This window comes from Sminthopsis crassicaudata, chromosome 3 (assembly GCF_048593235.1).
Source record: "Sminthopsis crassicaudata isolate SCR6 chromosome 3, ASM4859323v1, whole genome shotgun sequence".
Classification (NCBI taxonomy): domain Eukaryota; kingdom Metazoa; phylum Chordata; class Mammalia; order Dasyuromorphia; family Dasyuridae; genus Sminthopsis; species Sminthopsis crassicaudata.
The window spans coordinates 73,528,398-73,548,944 of NC_133619.1; the positions used below are offsets into that span (position 1 = coordinate 73,528,398).

General features: G+C 34.3%; 1 protein-coding gene across 10 annotated transcripts in view; it reads right to left on the minus strand.

Annotated features, from left to right (window-relative positions):
- Nucleotides 1-20,547, minus strand: part of UNC80 (unc-80 homolog, NALCN channel complex subunit) — a 218,502-nt gene that overhangs the window by 160,991 nt on the left and 36,964 nt on the right. For 8 of the 10 annotated variants that reach the window (XM_074298823.1, XM_074298826.1, XM_074298829.1 and 5 more), the window contains exons 8-15: nt 19,911-20,172; nt 18,407-18,541; nt 17,268-17,490; nt 16,281-16,421; nt 14,011-14,279; nt 11,790-12,026; nt 6,389-6,535; nt 1,984-2,131 (exon numbers count right to left, since the gene is read on the minus strand). In XM_074298823.1, the coding sequence (XP_074154924.1) occupies nt 1,984-2,131; nt 6,389-6,535; nt 11,790-12,026; nt 14,011-14,279; nt 16,281-16,421; nt 17,268-17,490; nt 18,407-18,541; nt 19,911-20,172 (1,562 nt within the window). Of the gene's footprint in view, nt 1-1,983; nt 2,132-6,388; nt 6,536-11,600; nt 12,027-14,010; nt 14,280-16,280; nt 16,422-17,267; nt 17,491-18,406; nt 18,542-19,910; nt 20,173-20,547 lie in introns of all 10 variants that reach the window. The other 2 variants (XM_074298820.1, XM_074298825.1) reach the window with 2 other exon arrangements.

A 20,547-nucleotide genomic window follows, 5' to 3' on the forward strand; every position in this document is an offset into this window, starting at 1 on the left:
GGAAGAGACTGTGACACAGAGATAAAATATGAGGCAAATTACAAAAATACAGAGAGGATGCGACAAAAGAAGAAATGAAATATGTGAGGATCTTTGTGGAGGTAAGTCACAGAGAAACCCAGGAAAGGAAGTATGATCATATAAACCAATATTTTATCTTTAGTGGTTTTGAGCCATAAAGGCCCAAAGGATTTTAAAGAAATGTCCTAGCAACCCCTAACTAAACCCTCTCCTCATATCTGAGGATCCATGAGGTATTGGTGAGCTCTGGACCAATACAACCTTTCCTCTTTAGAGATGTCCCCCGCCCAAATCCTGATTAAATACCCAAAGATAGAGAAGGAAGCATGGTGGTAGCAAATAGCTTCAGTCTCTTACAACAAGTCATCAATATCTCAATCTAGCATTGAAGAAATAATTATCACTACTGCATATTCATTAGAATGTAAGTTCCTTCAGGGCAGAGACTTTTTCTTTTAGCTTTGCTTAGTATTTCAGCACTTAGCATAATAATGGGTATATAGTAAGTGCTTAATAAATTCTCATTGACTAGACTATGGATTGTAAAGAATAGGGGATAACCAAAGACTGAGGCCCCAACTTTAATCAAGTTGGAGTCCATGATCAACTAATCATCGGCTTTTGAATTAATCTTTAGTTAATCAATTTCCCTAAAGAAACACATTGCTTCCTTTTCCATGTCAGGAACCAGCTTGTTAACTATAAACATCAAATTATTAAAAATTATACCTAATACATTTTATTCTGTAGCATATGCCAATATTAGCTTCCAGCAATAGTATAAATACACAATATTTTGCAATCAATAATTTTCCTATTGCTGTATACTTGGGAAATACATAATTGCTTTTCTGTTTGTTGTGATGCCCATGTTTAAACACATTTAACAGTCTTTTTTCTCACATTGAGGGTTAGATGGAGAAGAGGCACCTGGTGATAAGAGAAAGTGTAACAAGGGACTTGAAAAGAAAGTTTGTTTCTATGTAAATCAAATAGTTTCTTTATATTGACTTTAACAGATACTATTACAAGTACTTTTATTTAAGCTATAAAAAGAGTAAGAAAAACAAATGTGAATGGAAGTATATAGCTGCATCTGCTTTAAAAATACATTTGAATTACATTGTCTGTTACTGATGAAGTTTGGATATAGCAAGTATACCTGAACAGTGATAGAAGAATCAAATATTTAAGGGATTTCAAGGGTCATCTAGTCACATACTTTCAGTTTACAGATGAGAAAATGGGCCATATATGCATGGCTAATAAGTGACAGAGCTAGGGTTTGATCTGACCTTTTCTGTAGGAGTTTACCTCTGGCCATTTTCATATGAACAGTTTAGAGCTCCATAACTACGTAATTTTAGTGTAATTTATTTATTCTGTCACATAATGCAATGCAGAAATAATTACAGACAATTTTCAAATTGAAGTCTCAATTCTATTTTGTCTATTGCTTTTATATATATGCTTCTTCATATTTACACAACATATAGCACATGTATTACATGTATGTGCATATATCACATGTTATGTACATATATGTGCAACTGTCCATATTTCCTTTTTAATTTCTTTTGAGTCCTTGACACAATTCCCTTGCACCAGAAAGATAAGAAAGATGGTAGAGAGACCAACCATCCAGAGGCTGAAAAACAGTTGAGGGATCAAGAATAAAGACCTCTAAGAATAAAGATCTATCAGACCACATATAGTTTCCTCATTGCAATTTAGATATTACTAATCAAGATATATTTTGCAAAGTAAAATTTACCATAGCATGTTTCCCAGTAGATGTCTTGAAGATAGCACTCTTCTTTCCCCTACTTCTTTAGTGTGGAAATACAAGCTTATATATTTCTAAATACATTCTACCTCAAAGAACTTGGGATGACCCCCAAATAATACACGGTCTACCTCACCATGGTCTCTCTTAGTGTTCATGCTGACAGTCATACTTACTGTCAGTGACTGGTTCCATACAGAATCCTAGTAAAGCATGCAAGAAATCCACTACATTATTGAGGGAATCCTTGTTCACATAGTCCCTCATGGTTTGTCGAAACTGCATTTTATCTAGCTTATAAAGCTTAGTGAGGCAGTTCTGGGCCTGCAATAAAGTAAGAAAAGTAAAAAAGTCAAGAGTATCTACTTAAGTGACCTTTATCATTCCCCTCTTCCCACCCTGAATCACCAGGAATCCTTCTGAAAGTATGAATTTATTCTGTTTTGCCTATTGTTGTTCTGTTTATTCTATTCAATCCCAAGAAACATATAAGCGATTCTTATGTTTCAGGCCTTCTAATGAGTGCTGAGGTACATTAGAAAGAGTGCTGGCTGTGAGGGTCAGAGAACCCAAGTTCCTGATTTTACTCTTTATTACTTATGTAATCTTGGACTCTCAGTTCCTCAGCTATAAAATAAGGTATTTGGATTAGATGACTCTGAAGGTCTTTTTCATTTCTAAATTGTTGATTCTAAATATAGAGCTCACATAGCTCTTGCTCTCAAGCAGTTAACTATTAACCAAGCATTCATGCCCAAGTTAAAAATTCTTAGCAGAAACAATTCATGAAAAACATGAGAATTATCTCCAAAAAAATGACCATTAAAATGAAGGGGTTGTAATAGATAGTCTCAAAACTTCTTACAAACTCTAAATTCCCAAGATTCAATGTACATATATTATCTGGAAGTAACAGGAGATTGTTTAAGCCTCTTCATTAGCATTTTAGTCTATCTGTTGGCTTAGTTAACATCTTAGAAAATGCAATGATACTGGCTCTACGGGGGATAAATGTAAGACCAGTAAACCACAAATTTTGCTAGAGGAAAATGGGAATTGATAATGATAACCAACAGAACTAATAGAAAAGGGCAGACTTGAAGATGGATGTTCCAGTAGGAACCCTGGGCCCTGGAAAACTAGTGCCAATATATAGATGCCAGATTATGGAAGGCAGATCCAGGATAATTTGACACATGAGACACTCCATTAAGTGTGAATGCTAAAAACCAAACTTTTTAGTACTGAAACTTGGACATTTTTTAAATTGCCTGGAAAAGACTAACATTAAGAATTATTAGTTTGTTTCCTAATGTACTCTTAAATCACAGCTGTGTGTAGAAATGTAACTTGCTCAATAGGGAAATAGGAGGGAAAAGGAATAAGACAAAAATAGGAAATCATAAAAAAGGAGGGAAGGTTAAGAGTTAGAAGCAAAATAAATTTTTGAGGAAGCATAATAAGGGGAGAGGAACAACTGAAAGTTATCATAACAAGTTTGAATGTGAATAGGATGAGCTGAGTCATAAAAAGAAACAGATAGTATATCCAATAATATGCTGTTTATAAGAGATACTCTTGAAACAAAAAGATACACACAGATTTAAAATAAAGATTGGAGTAGAATCTAATATGCTTCTGCAGAAGTTAAAAAAAATTAAGAGTAACAATCATCATTTCAGACAAAACAAAAGAAAAAATAGATCTAATTAAAAAAAGATAACCAGAAAAGCCATACTAAAGTTTATACTAAAAGATACCATAGATAATTGAAGTAATATCAAAAAATTTTACAGCAAATTTCTCTGAAAAAGTTCTTATTTCTAAAATATGTACTGAGTATGAAACTGATTTAAATTTATAAAAATAAGAGCAATTCCCCAAATGATAAGTGGTAAAAGGATATAAATAGGGAGTTTTCAGAAGAAATCAAAACTATCTATAGTCATATGAAAAAAAAATGTTATAAATCGCTATTAATTAATGAAACATAAATTACAACAACTCTGAGATACCACTTCATATCTATCAGAAATGAAAAATGCTAAAGAGAATGAGGGGGGGGGCGAGAAGGCACATACACAATAGATTTGAAATTATGAATGCTATAAAATTGTGCATAGTCTTTGATTGAACAATACCACTAATAGATTTGTACCCCAAAGAAATAAAAGAAAAAGACCTATATGTACAAAAATATTTATAGCAGTTCTTTTTGTGGTGGCAAAGAATTGGAAATTGAGGAGATGCTCATCACTTGGGGAATGGCTGAATAAGTTGTAGCATATGATTGTGATGGAGTTCAATTGTATTATAAAAAAATGACGAGATGGGTGTGGTTTCAAAAAACATGGTAAGACAAATTAATTAGGTTTAATTCTAGGGAAATCTATCTATTTTTCTAGCCAGTAAGTTCATTATTAATATTTACTTAAAACCTATAGGCAAATCTTTTTGATATTATTAGTATAGAATTAGGTTACAAATTAAGGTAAGGGGCATTTGCAGATTGAGTTAACATTCTAATAATGTTAACTGCTCCTCTGAAACTTCTATGATCTTTTTCTTTCCCCATCTTCACATTAGAGCCTATTATTTTTACTAATATGGGGGCTCCTGGAACTGAAACTTCCACCATTAATAAAGACAAACAATTTGGCATTGACCTCTCTAGTTTACAGAATTATCTAGGAGTATATCTTAAAAACAGAACTTGAATTCAGGTATTCCTGACTCCAAGGCCTGCTTTTCAGCCACCATACCAAGATATTTCTCTAACATGGCTTCATTCTCCATGAAAAGATCTTGGTTATGTCAGCAATGATAATGATCCTCCTATTTATGTTGATACTGTTGTATACTCTCCAGAATCTAAGAACTTAGGTTAATTTTTTTTTTTTTTACCAAAGAGTTTTTTTTTTTTTTAATAACAACTCCAATCACGACAATCATGAAGTAATATTTCTCTTTTAATTCCAATTTTCTTTCTTAAGTAACTGGCTGTTGCCATAATGGGATGTTTTCTTAAGTCCAAAACATAGTCACTCATATTGTAAAGTAAAATAAAGATTAAAAAATGGATCTGTAAAGGCAGAGGCAGTACTGTTCTTCAAGTTTAAAAATTATTATTACTAATTAATTATATTGTGCTTATAATTATATAATTATTTTAAAAATTATTATTATTATTAACAACAATTATATGGATTGGAATCTAAGACCAAGTAATAGTATCCAGGACTCAGAACTGAGATTGCTATAAAGCTGAAATTTTAAAAAAGAGTACAAATAAATAAAAAAGTTATAAAGGGAGAAAGAAAACAGATTGGTCTGAAATTACTCAAAGAAACAGCATGTTAATAATGTTGGGTGAATAATTCATGACAAAATCTAATATTAAAAAATTGGGCTGGCAATAGATTTGACAAGGTCTTCAAACTTTGATGAGATTTGTAGATTGAACTCCAGGATTTAGGTTTGCCTATGTCCCTTATTTTTTAATACAAAATCTTGAGAAATAAAGCAAGTAATCATGTTTCAACTTAAAATAACAAGTGAGAGTTATTTCAGCACACACATGCTTTGTTTTTCAGAATTCATTTTGGTCTGAAGGGGAAAGTTTAAAAAAAAAACAACAAGGATCTAGAGCAGGGGTTCCCAATTTATGGACTTGAGGGACCTTGATACTATAAGGGATTAGTTGCAAACCTAAATATGCATCAAGCAGCATCATCTTTTAGACTAAATAACATCTTTAGAAACAAATGTACATGGATTCTATGGCAATTAATAAAATAAAAATCCGTTTAAAAGAATTATTAAATTCAGAATATTTTTCCAGTCAATGGACAACACACTGTCCAACTACTATTATATAAGGGTCCTAGAAGTTTTTTGATGTTAAGAATGAGTACTCATATTAGAAAATTTGGGAACCTCTGATCTAGAGCATTAAAATGCAAATGAATCAGAACAAGTCAACATTTTTTCCCCTCTAAAATAATGCCCATTAACCCAAACTGTTGAGTTTCAAGTTTCACATAGATCTCAAATATATCAACTTAGATATTTTGAAATAAGATTCAGTTCATATAGAACAGAATTATGGGACTTAATACTATCTATTGCTACTATTTGTCCACTTTCCCCCACTAAAGTGCATTTCCTATCAATATTAATATATTTTATATAAAACAAACACTAAATATTTAATTCTTCCCCCCTCCCTGCCCAATAGATACATGGCTTATGACACTTGAAATTAGTTAAATTTATCTAATTTAATAATGCTTATTATTTCAAGCTATTGTTCACATATTCCAATTACAAATCTTTTCACCAATTTGGAGCTAGCCAGATTATACGAGGCCAGTGGCAAAAACATTTTTCTCAATTTTAAACTTTCCTAAATCTGGGTTTTGTAATGCCCTGAGATAAGTAAGACCATTTATTTTCCAGGACATTATATTGCTGCAAAGCATTCAACTTAATAGGAAACTATGGTGCCTCATTGTCAAGGGATTTATTTATAAGCTGGAGGGGGAAGGGGAAGGGAGATGGAATCTACTTTAATTCTCTTACATTCTCTCGGAATACCTGGTGTCTCAGACGATCCCCAGAGAGCCCTCGGTGTCCTTCTCCACAGCCATAGGCACAACCCAAAGATTTTACAATTTTGATGAGCATAGTTAGAGCAAGCCTATGGGTGCTTACAGGTGTGCTTTCATCCTGGTACCCGTGAGAAAGGGGAAAAAAAAAAGATATTGGTTTACATTCCCATTAATGCTTCTGGGTTAATTCTGCATTTACTTCTAATTGACTAACATATTTGACCCAAATAATATAGTGTGTGTGAGTGCATGTGTGTGTGTGTGTGTGTTGCAAGCAAATCCTACAACCTGAGGAATTTTTTCATCTTGATTTGAGTTCAGCTACTGTCCTCCCCAGGATCTTTTTTTTTTTTTTTTTTTTTTTAAGTATTGTGGAGCCTTTTGACAATCTGGTGAAGCCTTTCTCATGATACTTGTTTTATGTCTATAAAACAAAATAGTAAGATTTCAAAGAAAATTTATTATATTTAAATATAGTTATCAAAGTATGAAAAGTTCATAGATTTCAGGCCAAGAACCCCAATTCTTAAGTTGTATTTTAAAACTTTTTTTTTTTTTTTTTTTTTTTTTTTTAACAGAATGCATATCCAAAGGCAGAATGAGATCAAAACCTTCAATTCAGCTTGGTTCTCTCCTTGGGCCTTAATATCAAGGTGCTTGTACTATATGTGGCCCCAAACCCAGATTACCCTGCCAATTGGGCAAGAATTGGGGTGTAAGGTGTTTGGGATGTGAAGCCAGCAGAGAGGCTTCCTAAAGTTGCTTTAAAAACAGCATAAAATGTTGCTCCTGATGCATAGGTAGGCAGTTAGGTGGTTCAGTAGATAAGAGTGATGGGTTTGGTATCAGGATGATTCATCTTCCTGAATTCAAATTTTTCGGCAAGTCACTTAATCCTGTTTAACTCAGTTTCCTCATCTGTAAAATGAGTTGGAGAAGGAGAAGGCAAACCATTCCAGTACCTTTGCCAACAAAATCCAAAAGGGGTCATGAAGAGTTGGCACTCAGGGAAAGAAAACTACTGTCTAGCTGTGATTCTAGGCTTTACTATGGCCTAATCTAGTCTCAACCAACTTGATTTCACAAATAGAGCCCTGGAATTATAATAAGAAGATCATCATTCTAATGAAATTAATTAGCAAGGGATCTTGGGCAAGTCTATTAATCTCTTGGTACAGAGCCATGGTAGAATGGTATAGCCAGAAATTTTTTCATGTTACAAACTTGGTGACATTGATGGTACTTACATGCCTTCAATATCATAGAGATGAAAGAGTTATCCTGGATAATTAGGGAGGAAAGGAAGCTACCAGATGATGGACTCAGGGTAACTTCTCCCTCCCATACCATTGTTTCAAAATCTCTATTACCCACTATGGGGGCAAGGTTTTCAGTCTGAATCCACCAGAAATGAATGCATTTATTTTGTTGCTAGTCTCAAGCACAGTCTGTGATACTAGCCTTAGACACAAAATTTTTGATTATGCTCTGTGTCAAAATGATATAAAACACTGATAGTGCCTACACTATCTATCTTTAAGACTTGCTGAGCAAAGCATTGTAAATGACACTGTTTTATTATCAGATGAGATAATGATGTAAAAATATTTTGAAAAATGTTGTGTTGTATAAATATAATAAAAATATTCCAAGATCATCTGGTTAGAATAATGAGCTTTGTAATCACATACAGAAGAAATAAAATATTTCAGATATTGGTAGAAGACTCTTAAATTTTTACTTATATGAGTTCATTTATCCCCTGGGGTAAATGGATGAACTAGGCATTTTTTGTGTCCTACCAGGGGAAAGAATATTATCTTCCACTTATGGAATATCAAAGTGACAATTTGTTTCTGATGAATAGGGATTGCTTTATTATTGTCTTTACATCTCCAGGGCCTAGCACGATGCCAGTCACATAATAAGTGCTTAGAAATGCTGGACCATAGATTGATTAAATTATCAATATAAATGGAGTCACCCCTTATTGTCCTATTATTGCCTGCCCTTGAAATTAGTTCTCTCATTAAGAAGCGAACACATAGTAGGGAGGGAAAAGAAAATATTAGATATTTCCAAATCCCTTCTATATTAAGAAAGGTGCTTAGTAATATATGAAAAAGAGAATGGAACATATTGCTCACATGTATATTTCTTTTAAGAATAAATGATAAAGGGCAGTTACTTGGTGTAATAGATAAAACACCAGCCCTGAAGACAGGAGGGACTGAGTTCAAATCAAGTCTCAGACATTTGATGTTTCCTGGCTGTGTGACCCTAGGCAAGTCACTTAATCAAAAATGCCTCAGCAAAAAAAAAAAAAAGAATAAATATTAAAAACATACTAACTCCCAAACCATTTTAAAGCCCCCCCCCCTTTATGGAGGCACAATATTAAGGCTTAAAATGAGGGCAGCTTTGTTTCTAGCCATGCTAACAGACATCACAAGCTTTGAATGAGAGATCTGGGGCCTTTTGGAGAAGTGATTTATGCATATTATCTATTCATTGCTTTTTTTTTTTTTTTATAGAACATAAGCTATTTGAGGCCAGAGAATGTTTTGGTTTTGATTTTGTATGTCTAGCATCTAGCACAGTTCTAGGCATATAGCAGTTATTAAATGCTCATTGAATTGATTTATTTTATCTTCAAATTTCAAAGTACTTTCTAAATATGAAACAATTTCTTATTTCTTCTTTTCTGCACATGCAATCTGGAATCATGGTCATGTCCACAGAGGTGGACAGAAAAATCTGTTTACTTAAAGAAGGGGATCTGGGAACTAGCTAAAAGTAAGTTATATGATTTTCCTCAAATCCTGGAGCAAGTTAGCAAACATAGGGAGAAATTTGATATCCTGCCTTTTTAATTTTTTTTCTTTAATCATCTGAGGATTTATATGATCTTATCAGCCTGCACAATTAAATGATCTTCCAAGTTCTAATGAAAATGAAATGCTGAGAAGAAAAAAACACATCTATAATTTAAGAAGTACAAAACAAATATTTCTTGAGCCATAAGCAAATTATTTTAGAGAGGCATTATACATGAAGAGTTCTGCTTTTTTATTTTTATTTTTTTCCTGAGGCTGGAGTTAAGTGACTTGCCCAGGGTCACACTGCCAGGAAGTGTTAAGTGTCTGAGACCAGATTTGAACTTGGGTCCTCCTGAATTCAAGGCTGGTGTTCTATCCACTGCACCACCTAGCTGCCCCCTAGTTCTGCTTATTTTAAATAGTTGACTACAATGCTATTCCAGAAATTACTAACTTGGCTTTAAAAAAAACTTACAATCCTCTTAAAAGGAAATAATATGTTTAAATTATGCCTAGAGAAATATCCAGCAATTTAGTTCCACAAGTGTGGCTGTGAAAGACCCACAAATGAAGTAAATTTTGTCTTTTATCTTTCTAGCTTCTCTTGAACATATTTAGCGACCTGGTATCATTATTAGGGTCATATTTTCCCTCTCAGACAGTCAGGTCCTTGAAAGGTCCTCTGTGATGCTTCAGAAATTGGAAGGAACAGGATAGATTTTAGGATTCCTCAGGGGCAAAAGATGATGTCAAGGATAGGAAAAGAGTGAAATATTGGAGAGAAGGGATATACAAAAAGATAAGAACAAAAAAATGGGAATCCAAGGGAAAAATAGTGATTGGGAGTCAGGAAGCAAACATAGGAAGGAGAGGAGACTGACTCAAAGCTGACTCATGAGGAATTTGGAATGGAGGAAGAGAAAGGAAAAACATTTAGTCATAAGAAAACTTTTGATAACTAGTCAATTGCAGAGAGACAAAGAGAGACAGAGACACACAGAGAGAGAGAGAGAGAGAGAGAGAGACAGAGAGAGAGAGAGAGAGAGAGAGAGAGAGAGAGAGAGAGAGAGAGAGACAGAGAGACAGAGAGACAGAGAGACAGAGAGACGAGAGACAGAGAGACAGAGACAGAAAGAGGGACAAAGACAAATGCAGAGAAATAAAGACAGAGACAGAGAGACAGAAACAGACAGAGAGACAGAGACAGAATCAGAGAGAGACAGAGACAGAGGCAGTCAGAGACAGTGAGAGAGACAGAAACAGAGATAGATACAGAGATAGAGTCAGAGAGAGACAGAGAGACATACATAGAGAAACAGAGACAAACATAGAGAAAGATAAGAAACAAAGACAGAAAAGAGAGAGTATCACTATTTTAGATCACAGATAATAGTATACAGCAACAGTAAATATTATATAAAATTTGAACTTTACATAGTTGATTATTATTTATGAACACTCAAGTGATTCAGAATTAGTATAGGGAATGTGAAAGCTATATTATTTGGCCAATAAGTTAAAGCCCACATAGAAAAAGGAAACTAATGTATGAATTGGACTTAGGCAAGGTATCTCAAAGGCATGGGTATTAATTAGGTTTAGTAACATTTAACATGATTTTTATCCCAAAAGCTAGAGAAACACATAGAGTTTGATATCAGAATGGATCAACAACTGAGGGACTTGATGAGTAGATGAATGTTCCTAACTTCCTAAGACAATGGTTGTCAATGGCTCTTAAGTGTGCCTTAAACTGGGAAAAAAATAAGGTAAAAATAAAAGGGAAAATTGATGCAGTTTCATATTTGTTTGCTAGCTATTGTCCAAAAAAGAAAAAAAAAGTAACTCTCAGGGGTTTAGTTGTCCAGAAAAATAAGAACATGTGATTTATGACAACATTTTCATGCAATGCAACAGGAAGGCACTCTGTCACTGACACTGTCTGGTTGGCAACACTTTTAAAATTTAGAATTCAGAGTTTCATATAAATAATTTACTGAAGCACCTTTGGGAAATCAAAGGCCTGTTTTCTCCTTTTCTTCATAGATCACTTATATTTTAGCCAGTAGTCAGGGTGACAGCAAATGACTTTCTTAAACTTCATGTACAAAGCAAATCTTAAGGATTATAAATTACAGAAGAGTCTTTGTATTTTTTGTATTTGTATTTCTAGCATGTAGCATTGTTATTGTCACATAGAAGGTATTTTATTGAGTTGAAGTGATGAAATAACATATCCAGACCCCAAACCCAAAATAATTGTTGTTAATTATTGTTCTAATTCAACAGACTTTTTGCCAACAAGCAGTGAACATAAATGAGGGATGATATCTTAATATGACTTGCAAAGGAATTCAACCATACCTTTTCTTGATTCTTATCATTTTTTTCGTAAGGGCCACCTCCACCACCTCCTCCACCACCACCACCACCTCCTCCTCCTCCTCCTCCTCCTCCACCTCCGCTTCCTCCTCCTCCTCCTCCATCACCTCCAGCAACTCCTCCATCACCACCTCCACCTTCTTCTCCACCTCCATCTCCAGTTCCACTAACCAAGGGACCACCAAATCCACAGGTTGTGCTTCCAGAAGGTCCCTTGAGCTGAAAATTTCCTTCACTTGGCCTCTTTTCTGTAGTCTCATTTTCCTTATTCTCACTTTTCTTTCTGTTCTTTTCTACACAGGGGACCACACCAAGCTGGAGCAGGCACTCAACAATGTTCAGGGCCACATCACAGATGCGAGAGCTGATGTCATGGTTTAGGACAAGATAAACAGCCTTCAAAATCACCTGAGAAGAAAACAAGCAAATCCCTTGCAAAATTACCTGAATTACTCCATTTTAATTAGTCAATCATTCATTCATTCAACAAGCCTTTACTAAGTTCCTACTGTGTACCTGGAACTATGCTAAGGACCAAATATACAAATAACCTTAAAAGAAAAAGGCAGTCTCCACTTTCAAAGTGCTCACAATTTAAGGAGGAAAAATTTGGTCAATATTCCTTAACACTGTTCTGAATTAAGAATTCTTCATGGTTTGTGAATTTTGTCTAATGACCAAGTGATGTTGGACAGATTGGATATAGTATTTTGCATAGGGCCATGGCTAGGCTGATTTTATGGTGTTGGTTTTAAAACTATATCATTAGTCAAGAAAACATTTCATAATATATATCTTCCCAAAAACTTGAAATGTATTATTGATACTATTCAACTAAGCTTTCCCAAATAACTGAGATGTAAAGGTCATTTTTCTTTTTCTGATGAGAATTCTGGGACAAAGTATCAGTAGACTTATCATGTTCTGTAGTCCTTCTCTGCATTTAGTCATCAAAGTCAGAGCAGACATATATAGATATAGATAGATAGATAGATATAGGTCTAAGTGGATATATATATATATATATATATATATATATATATACATATATATATGTGTGTGTGTGTGTGTGTGTACATTTTTATAGATATATGTATATCTATACAAATATATACATACATGTTTGCACAGATACATATATCCACTTTTGCCTATATCTACTAGTTATCCTCCCTAGGTAGCTTAATGAATTTGTATTTAGTCTCAGAAACTTGGATAAGTTACTTAAAGGAAATAGTTATACATCTTTACAAAACAAAGAAATAAACCCCAAACCAAAGCCAAAGAAACACAAAAATTTTAATTGCTGTATTTCCTAAAAAACCCAAACAGGATCACAATGAGTTGGACAACTGTATGTCTGAACAACAAAAATATATGTAATAAACATGGATATAGATATGGATAGGTATAGATAAATATAATTACATATAGGTATAGGAACAGATATGGATATAGATAAAATGTATAATCTACATATATAATTTATATCTATATGCCTCTTTGGGGTATAGGGAAGACTGTATAGAGAAAAAGTGAGAAAACTCCTTTTACTAATACAGCTCAATTGCTCTACAGTTATAGTCAGAGATAGTTGTCTAGTCCACTGAGAAATTTGTAGTTACATTAAAGAACTAAAGCCACTTTCAGATTCTGAGGGTAGCTCTCTATAAACTATTGTACATAATTTGTGTGTGTGTGTGTGTGTGTGTGTGTGTGTGGCATGAGTATACACACACTACACATACATACAAATATATGTAATTAATCTCTCTCTTATATCTATTTATCTATACATCCATAATCCTTAGAATCTTAGTGCAGTTTTGAATTTTAATAGAATTTGGAACCCTCTGTAACATAAAAACACATGGATAAATCTATATGTAACTATATATAAAACTCTATTGATAACTATAGTTCTGGATTGTATATGGACTTCCTAGTACAGAAACTTCTGCTAGTACAGACTGACAATCCTCATGTAAATTCAAATCTTAGAGAGCTGCCTAGAACATTGAGATGCAAGATCTGTCAATCAGTCAATAAGCACTTATTAAGTAACATAATTAATATGTGTTAAAGGAGGGTCCCAAATCTAAGTCTTTCTTCTTTGAAGGTCAGTCACAGATACTTAAAATTTTCTGTAGTATAAATACTCTACATGGTAGGAGAAAGTTTTATTAAAAAATCACACATGTAGATTTATTCTCTTAAAGTTTAATTTTCCTTGAAATTCATACTTCTCTTTTTATAACATATGACATTCTTTATAAAAATGGCAGTAGTAAGAAGTTCTTATTTGTTCACTTGACAGATCATGAACTCTATAAAGAATATTCATTTGTTACTTTATAGAATGAAAAAAAAATCATTATTTCTTGTCCCTTACCGAAAGATCCAGCATGCCATTCTTGTGAACAAAGTTATTGGTCCCATCAATATGTTCAGTATCCTCTAAATAGCTATAATTGATGCAGGAGTCAGTTAGACTTCGGGGCAGATTGGCACATGCCAGAGGTTCATGAGGCATTTCTGGAATAGGCACCTGGTTGCATAGCTTTCTCATGTGCTCGCTGAAAAAGTCTGCATAGCCTACATTGAATGATGCTAGGGTTGTGTTGAAGGTAGCCACTGTGATGGTGGAGATCTGGGATCGCACTGGGAAAAGAAAAATAATGTCTTAGCATTCCCTTCTGAACCCACAACACTATTTCTTATCCAGAATTATTAAATAAGATGACAATCATCACAGTTTTAGCTTCATGGGTTCTTGATTTCTTGCTACAATATTTAAAACTGGCCTAAACCACCACAAAAATATCATATCAAATTATGTCAATACATAAAGCAAGAGTTCTTAAGTTTTTTGGGGGTCATAGAAATCTGGTGAACTCTCTGGTATTCTGAGAATGTTTTTGAATCCATAAAATAAAATTCACAAGAATATACAAGGAACCAATTATATTGAAATAATTCACATTTCTTTAATATTCTAGATTTCTTGTTCTTCCAACCTCACCACTTTACCAATCTCCAACTTCACCTACTACCTTCACTCCTGCTTTTATGCTGCTGAATACTTCCAGGAAGTGCATAAAATTTGGTACCACACTGGACTCAACCTAACTTTCTAGGCTTATTCTCTCTACTTTCCTTTGCATATTTTATACTACAGTTAAAGTTAGACCACTTAACAGTACTTGAACACATCCCATCTTTTTCCATTTGGGGTCTTTGTTTATATGATATCATGTCCTTCCGAACTATACATATATCCCCTTGTGTCTAACTGTGATGCAGGAAATAGATTTGTCCTAACCCTAGAGGGCATAATTAAGAGCAATGAGTTGCAAAGAGGTATATTTAGACTCAAAGTAAGGGGGAAAAAAACCAGCCCAACTTAATAACTGTAAAAAAAATGAAACAAAAATTCAAGGGGAAGCAGACTCTCTTTTCCTAAAGTGCTTTAGATCAAAGTTAGATGGATCCTTGGTAGGTATTTTTAGAGGGGCATGTATGAATATCTTCATCTAGTTTAGATCAGGGCTTCTTAAACTTTTTTCAATAACAATTCCTTTTTGCCTGAGGAATTTTTATGAGACCCCAGAGAGATAGGTATATAAAATAGGTATGCAAATGAAACATTTACTGATAATGAATCATAATTTTGTGACCCTGCCCTCAGTTAGATGACATCCATTATAGGGTCATAACCCACAGTTTAAGAGTCTTTGGTCTAGGTAACCTTTGAGATTTTAATCAGCACTAACATTTTGTAATTCTCTAATATTAACTGGTTTCCCTCATTACAACTGATCAGTTTTACACAACTAGATCACTGACTGAATACACATATCCATATTTTGTCTATTTGAGCTAAACTATTTCATTCTGACTACATCCATTTTGTACCTTCTAAATCATGGTTATCACTCATGTGATTTAGTTAATACTAAAATAAAGACTTAAAAAATTAAAAGACTTTTGAAAAGATAAGAATAATTGGAAACAAATGTCTTAGTAGAAGTATTAAGTATTATTGAATCACTTAGTAAACAAGAAGAGAGTACAATATGCCAGGAGCAAGGAGGTAATGTCATGATGCACATTCCTTAGCAGCCAATATTGTTTTATGTGTTGTCCTTTAAGGTTAAAAACCTTTGGATTTCTTTTAGCATCCTAGAAAATGAAGTTGAAAAGTACATGGGATCAAATAGGGCTTTTGTCCCCAAATGCCAACCTGTATCATATTTCCTCCCTATAGTCATCCTAACTATCATCTAGTGGTTCTTTATTGGCCCTAATTGCAGTCTGGGATATCTCTCCCTTAGTGGTGCCTTTATCTGCTCCCTGTCACAATATGATTAAACCTTTCATCTGACTGTCCACTACCATTTACTCTATTCCAACACATCCTATGTGTTTTTGCTCCAGGTGAAAATATTCCTAGCTAGTACTCATTATGAAAATACTAGTCTCTGGGTCTTAAAGTATCCTTGTCAGATGCAATTAAGTAGCTACTGCTAGACAGATGCAGGATGGGAGTCCTTTAAGGATAAATGGTTATGAGATATATGCTTCAGTTCAGAAATAGAAGAAGGGCCACAATGCTCCTGAACTCATACTTCCTTTAGTTCCCCTTTCCTATATAGGACATACCTTCTTTGACAGTATTCTCTCCATGACTGTTTGAGTGATCTGGTAAATCACTGACCAGAGTATGATGGGAATGGGAGTGCCTGGCACTTAGACTTTCCATTTCAGTGGCTGCATCAGAACTTCCCCGTCTGGTGAATTTGCCTAAGATGAATAAAAATATGATTTAAAAATTTTAGAAGATTCTGTTTAACTAATTATTCTTTATCTCTGAAAGGAGAGGTAGGAGGAGGCAAGAATGATGAGAAAGGAGTTTTGCTGAACCACAAAATTCTGATTATCTTTAAAATTTAGGTTCAGGTTTCTACATGAAGTTTCTTTGAAGATAGGACAAACCCATTTTAATGTAAATTTCAGGAACCACTAGTTCTACAATAAACCAACAATTGTTTTTAACGTCAGCTGATGTTGTTACTTTTAAAAAAAAAATTTGGACAGTGGTTTCACAGGTAAGGGGAAATTCCTAGAGGAAACTCCCATATTCTATGTATGCAAATTCTGTGCAATTTATAGTTTCTAAGAGTTTTCTGGGGGCACTAAGGAGTCATGACTTGCCTAGGGTTTCATAGTCAATATGTCACATTAAGAGCCAAGTATGAATCCAAGTTTTCCTAATTCTGAAATCTCAACTGATCTCTCCATCCTTCCCTTCCTTTATTGTTTCCATTATTACATTTAATAAAGATATTTGTATATATCAGGGTTATTGGCCTAACTTTGGATCTACAATGACTCTTTGGCCTTTGATATATTTTAAGACTGGACCTCCAGAACCAAGTGATTTGACAATTTGCAGTTATCTAAATCCCACAAAGGAAAATCCCAGATAACTACCTAGCCTCTGCTTTGCTTGTGACAGAATTAAATTATACTCGGGACTTGTACTTCAGTTCAAGATCTTTAACCTAACTATTCTAGAAAGGCCTTGAATCTCTGTTTTTGCAGTGTTATATTAGAACATCAAGAAAAACACTTAAGTCTTGTAGTCACCTAATATGGTGGTTTGCCAGCCCCCTTTTTCAATACCACGTCTGTCTTCTCCAAGACCAGAAAAGCTCCCAAATGAGAAGGTGCTGCGAGTGGGGGACACATCCAGGTGATCTTCATGGAGCAGGAAAGGCACTCCCATTCGACGCTGTCTTCTCTTCCCCGTGTGGTGAAATGGGATAGAACCTTTGCGTTCTCGTTCTCGATCTTCCTTGCGACTTTTAAACTATGAAATGGAGTGTGTGTATGAGAGAGACAGATAGAGAGAGAATTAGAGAGAGACAGATACAGGGAAAGACAGAAACAGAAAGAGACAGAGAGAAGATAGAGAGAAAAAGGGAGAGAGAGAGAAAGAGAGAGAGAGAGAAAGAGAGAGAGAGAGAGAGAGAGAGAGAGAGAGAGAGAGAGAGAGAGAGAGAGAGAGAGAGAGAGAGAGAGAAAAGATTACACACAGTTCAGTTATCCAGAGACCTTAAAATTGGGAGTAAATGACAGATAGTATTCCAGGAAGAGGTCAGACAAAGGACACACCTTTGATGTTATCCAAGAGCAAGGGAAGAAGACATATATCTTTCATTGAATTATTGACTAGCATGTGTCTTCCCTTACTCTATTTTGGACACTAGTGACTCATTGTCCTTTTCTTGGAATGTTTCCTATTGCTTAAAAATAATGAAAAAGATAGACACAGGTAGTTTTTTTCCACTCATTTATATTTATGGTCTGTTAGCCCATTTGTGTAAAACACAATAATAATATAACTAAGGTAATGGGTTTATTACCATGAGGCCCTGACATCTTTGCTCTAAAATAGTCAACTTGAAAATGTGTGGCATTAGTCACAAGGGGAATTGGGTGAGATACAGTGAATGACTTCCATAAAAAACTATTACCTTCACGAAAAAAACCCCAACATCAATAAAAAACAGCTCCAGATGCAAACTAAATCTATATAATTGCCTTACCATTTTCCCATACAAATAATTAGTATTCACCAAAATTAGAGTTATCATTCTCTATCAGAACGTCTGTACTTTCCATTGAACAATACTGTCTCCCACCAGGTACCCAGTTTACTTAAAGTTGTTGCTTTTTATTTTTTCATCACCAATATATTAGGCATCTTTGGTAATTTTACTCACCTTCTTAAAAATGTTCATGCCCAAGTCTGAAGAGAGATCTGGAACTGCAGATCTGCGCAAGTTGGTCAAAGACATTTTAGAAAAGGCCTCTGTACTTAGAGATTTTTCCTCCTCATTACACTTCATGGTAAGATCCTAGAAAAACGATAAGGACAAATGTGGAAAAATCAAACCAATGGGTACTTCCTATAAGCAGTATTAAGATGGTACAATTCTTCTTCAGGTTTGATTTGTGGTTAGTTATTGGATTACTTGCTTTAAAATTGCTTATCAAGTATTGAACTTTAAACCCTGACATTTCATAATTATTGCATTATGTCATTGTAAGACTTTATTTCATGCATTATTAACTTTGTGTCCTAGTTTTCTGGGACCAATTTCACTGTGATGTTGTATATTCTAGAAATCTGGAAGTCTCATATCCTAGTTGAAATAAAGTGGAAGACTAAGACTAAGCAATGAAGGCTTTTTACTGCAATGATTCAGGCAAGTTGTTACCCACTTTGACCAGGGTCACTTTCTAGCAGGTGAAAATACATATTTGTTTTTGCTAATACAGACTCCTATTTAATTGCTTTTTCAATCTATGTAACTATATCCATATGTTAGAATTCTTCTAATAAAACATTTCAATCATCTATAATTTGAAATATTATAAGGTTCAGATAAATAGATCTTCATCTGTGCAATGAGATTTTGTGATTAGATGTTTTATAAGGTCCCTTCCATCTCTAAAACTATGTTCCTATAAGTCCCCTCACATTACCTAAAACTTTCTGTGCTTTGTTATTTCATCATAAAAGATAAGTAAAAAATATAGTAGGTTTTTTTTTTTTTAACAAGTTTCAGTATCTGTATCTGGATAAGAGTAAATATTCAGCACACTTTCCAAGATTACCTATGTTTACAGCCCCATATAATGAAAATTAATGTTTCTTAGAGATGACTAAGAAGCACTACAAAAATCAAGTAATTAATTTTGAGTGCAAGTATAAGATGTAGTATCTATGTGGCCCTGGGCAAGTCACTTCACACTTTCTCATTGCAAATTTTCTATCTTTAAAATAGCATCACCAAGTTTTGCTCATGAAATTGTTGTGAGGAAAGTGACTTATAAATATTAACAGGCTCATAAATGTGAGTCATTATCTATCTATCTATCTATCTATCTATCTATCTATCTATCTATCTATCTATCTATACACCCAACCATAGTCTCTCTCTCTCTCTCTCTCTCTCTCTCTCTCTCTCTCTCTCTCTCTCTCTCTCTCTCCCCCATCTCTCTATCTATCTTCTTATTTGAGAATTAAATTTCCTTGAAAAGAATAATAAAAAGGCCAAAAGTCTAGAGCAAAAGACAGAGGAAGAATAGCATTTTTTTTGAGGGGGGGAAATCAACTATAATAAATCCTCAAAAATGATATTAATTTTCAGAGAACTAGAGGAAAATGAATGGTTGGTAATTTGTAAAGCCAGTGCTCTAAAGTGTAATGATTTTTCTTACTTGGGTTTTATGAGTGTTCACTAGTGAGGGAGTTGCTGCCACCATGGAACTGCTGCGGGGTCTGGGCAGATGCAGAATCTCTGGCTCTGGAGACTTTTCTGGTTTCTCTTCTAACATGTGTCTTAATCTCTGCAGATAATACATCAGGGACCACTGAGTGCCTTCTTCTGACCAATGGGGCTGGAGTAGGCAGCGTAGTACAGCGACATCAAAGTAGGTGGCGTAGCGGGATCGTTGGCAAGGAGGTATCACTAGAGAAGCTCTGTTTCAAATCAAATTAACCAATCAGCAATTATTCAGTAGACATTTAGGAAAAATTTGTCCCATGTCATGCATTGTGCTAGGTACTTGAGATACAAGGGCAGATAACCACGGTCCCTGAGTTTACTTTTCCCTAGGGGTTCTAATTTCAGTTGTTTATTCATTTATCTCTTCATTCATTGATCTATTTATTTTTTACATCATGGACCCTTTGGCAATATGGTGAAATTTATGGAAACCTAAGAATATATTTTTAAGTAAATATAATAAAAGACATGGGATTATAAAGAAAATCAATTATATTAAGATTATTATTTTTTAAAGTTCAAAATCCTCAGGTTAAAATTCCTGTCCTTGGATGGTACACCTTAATTAC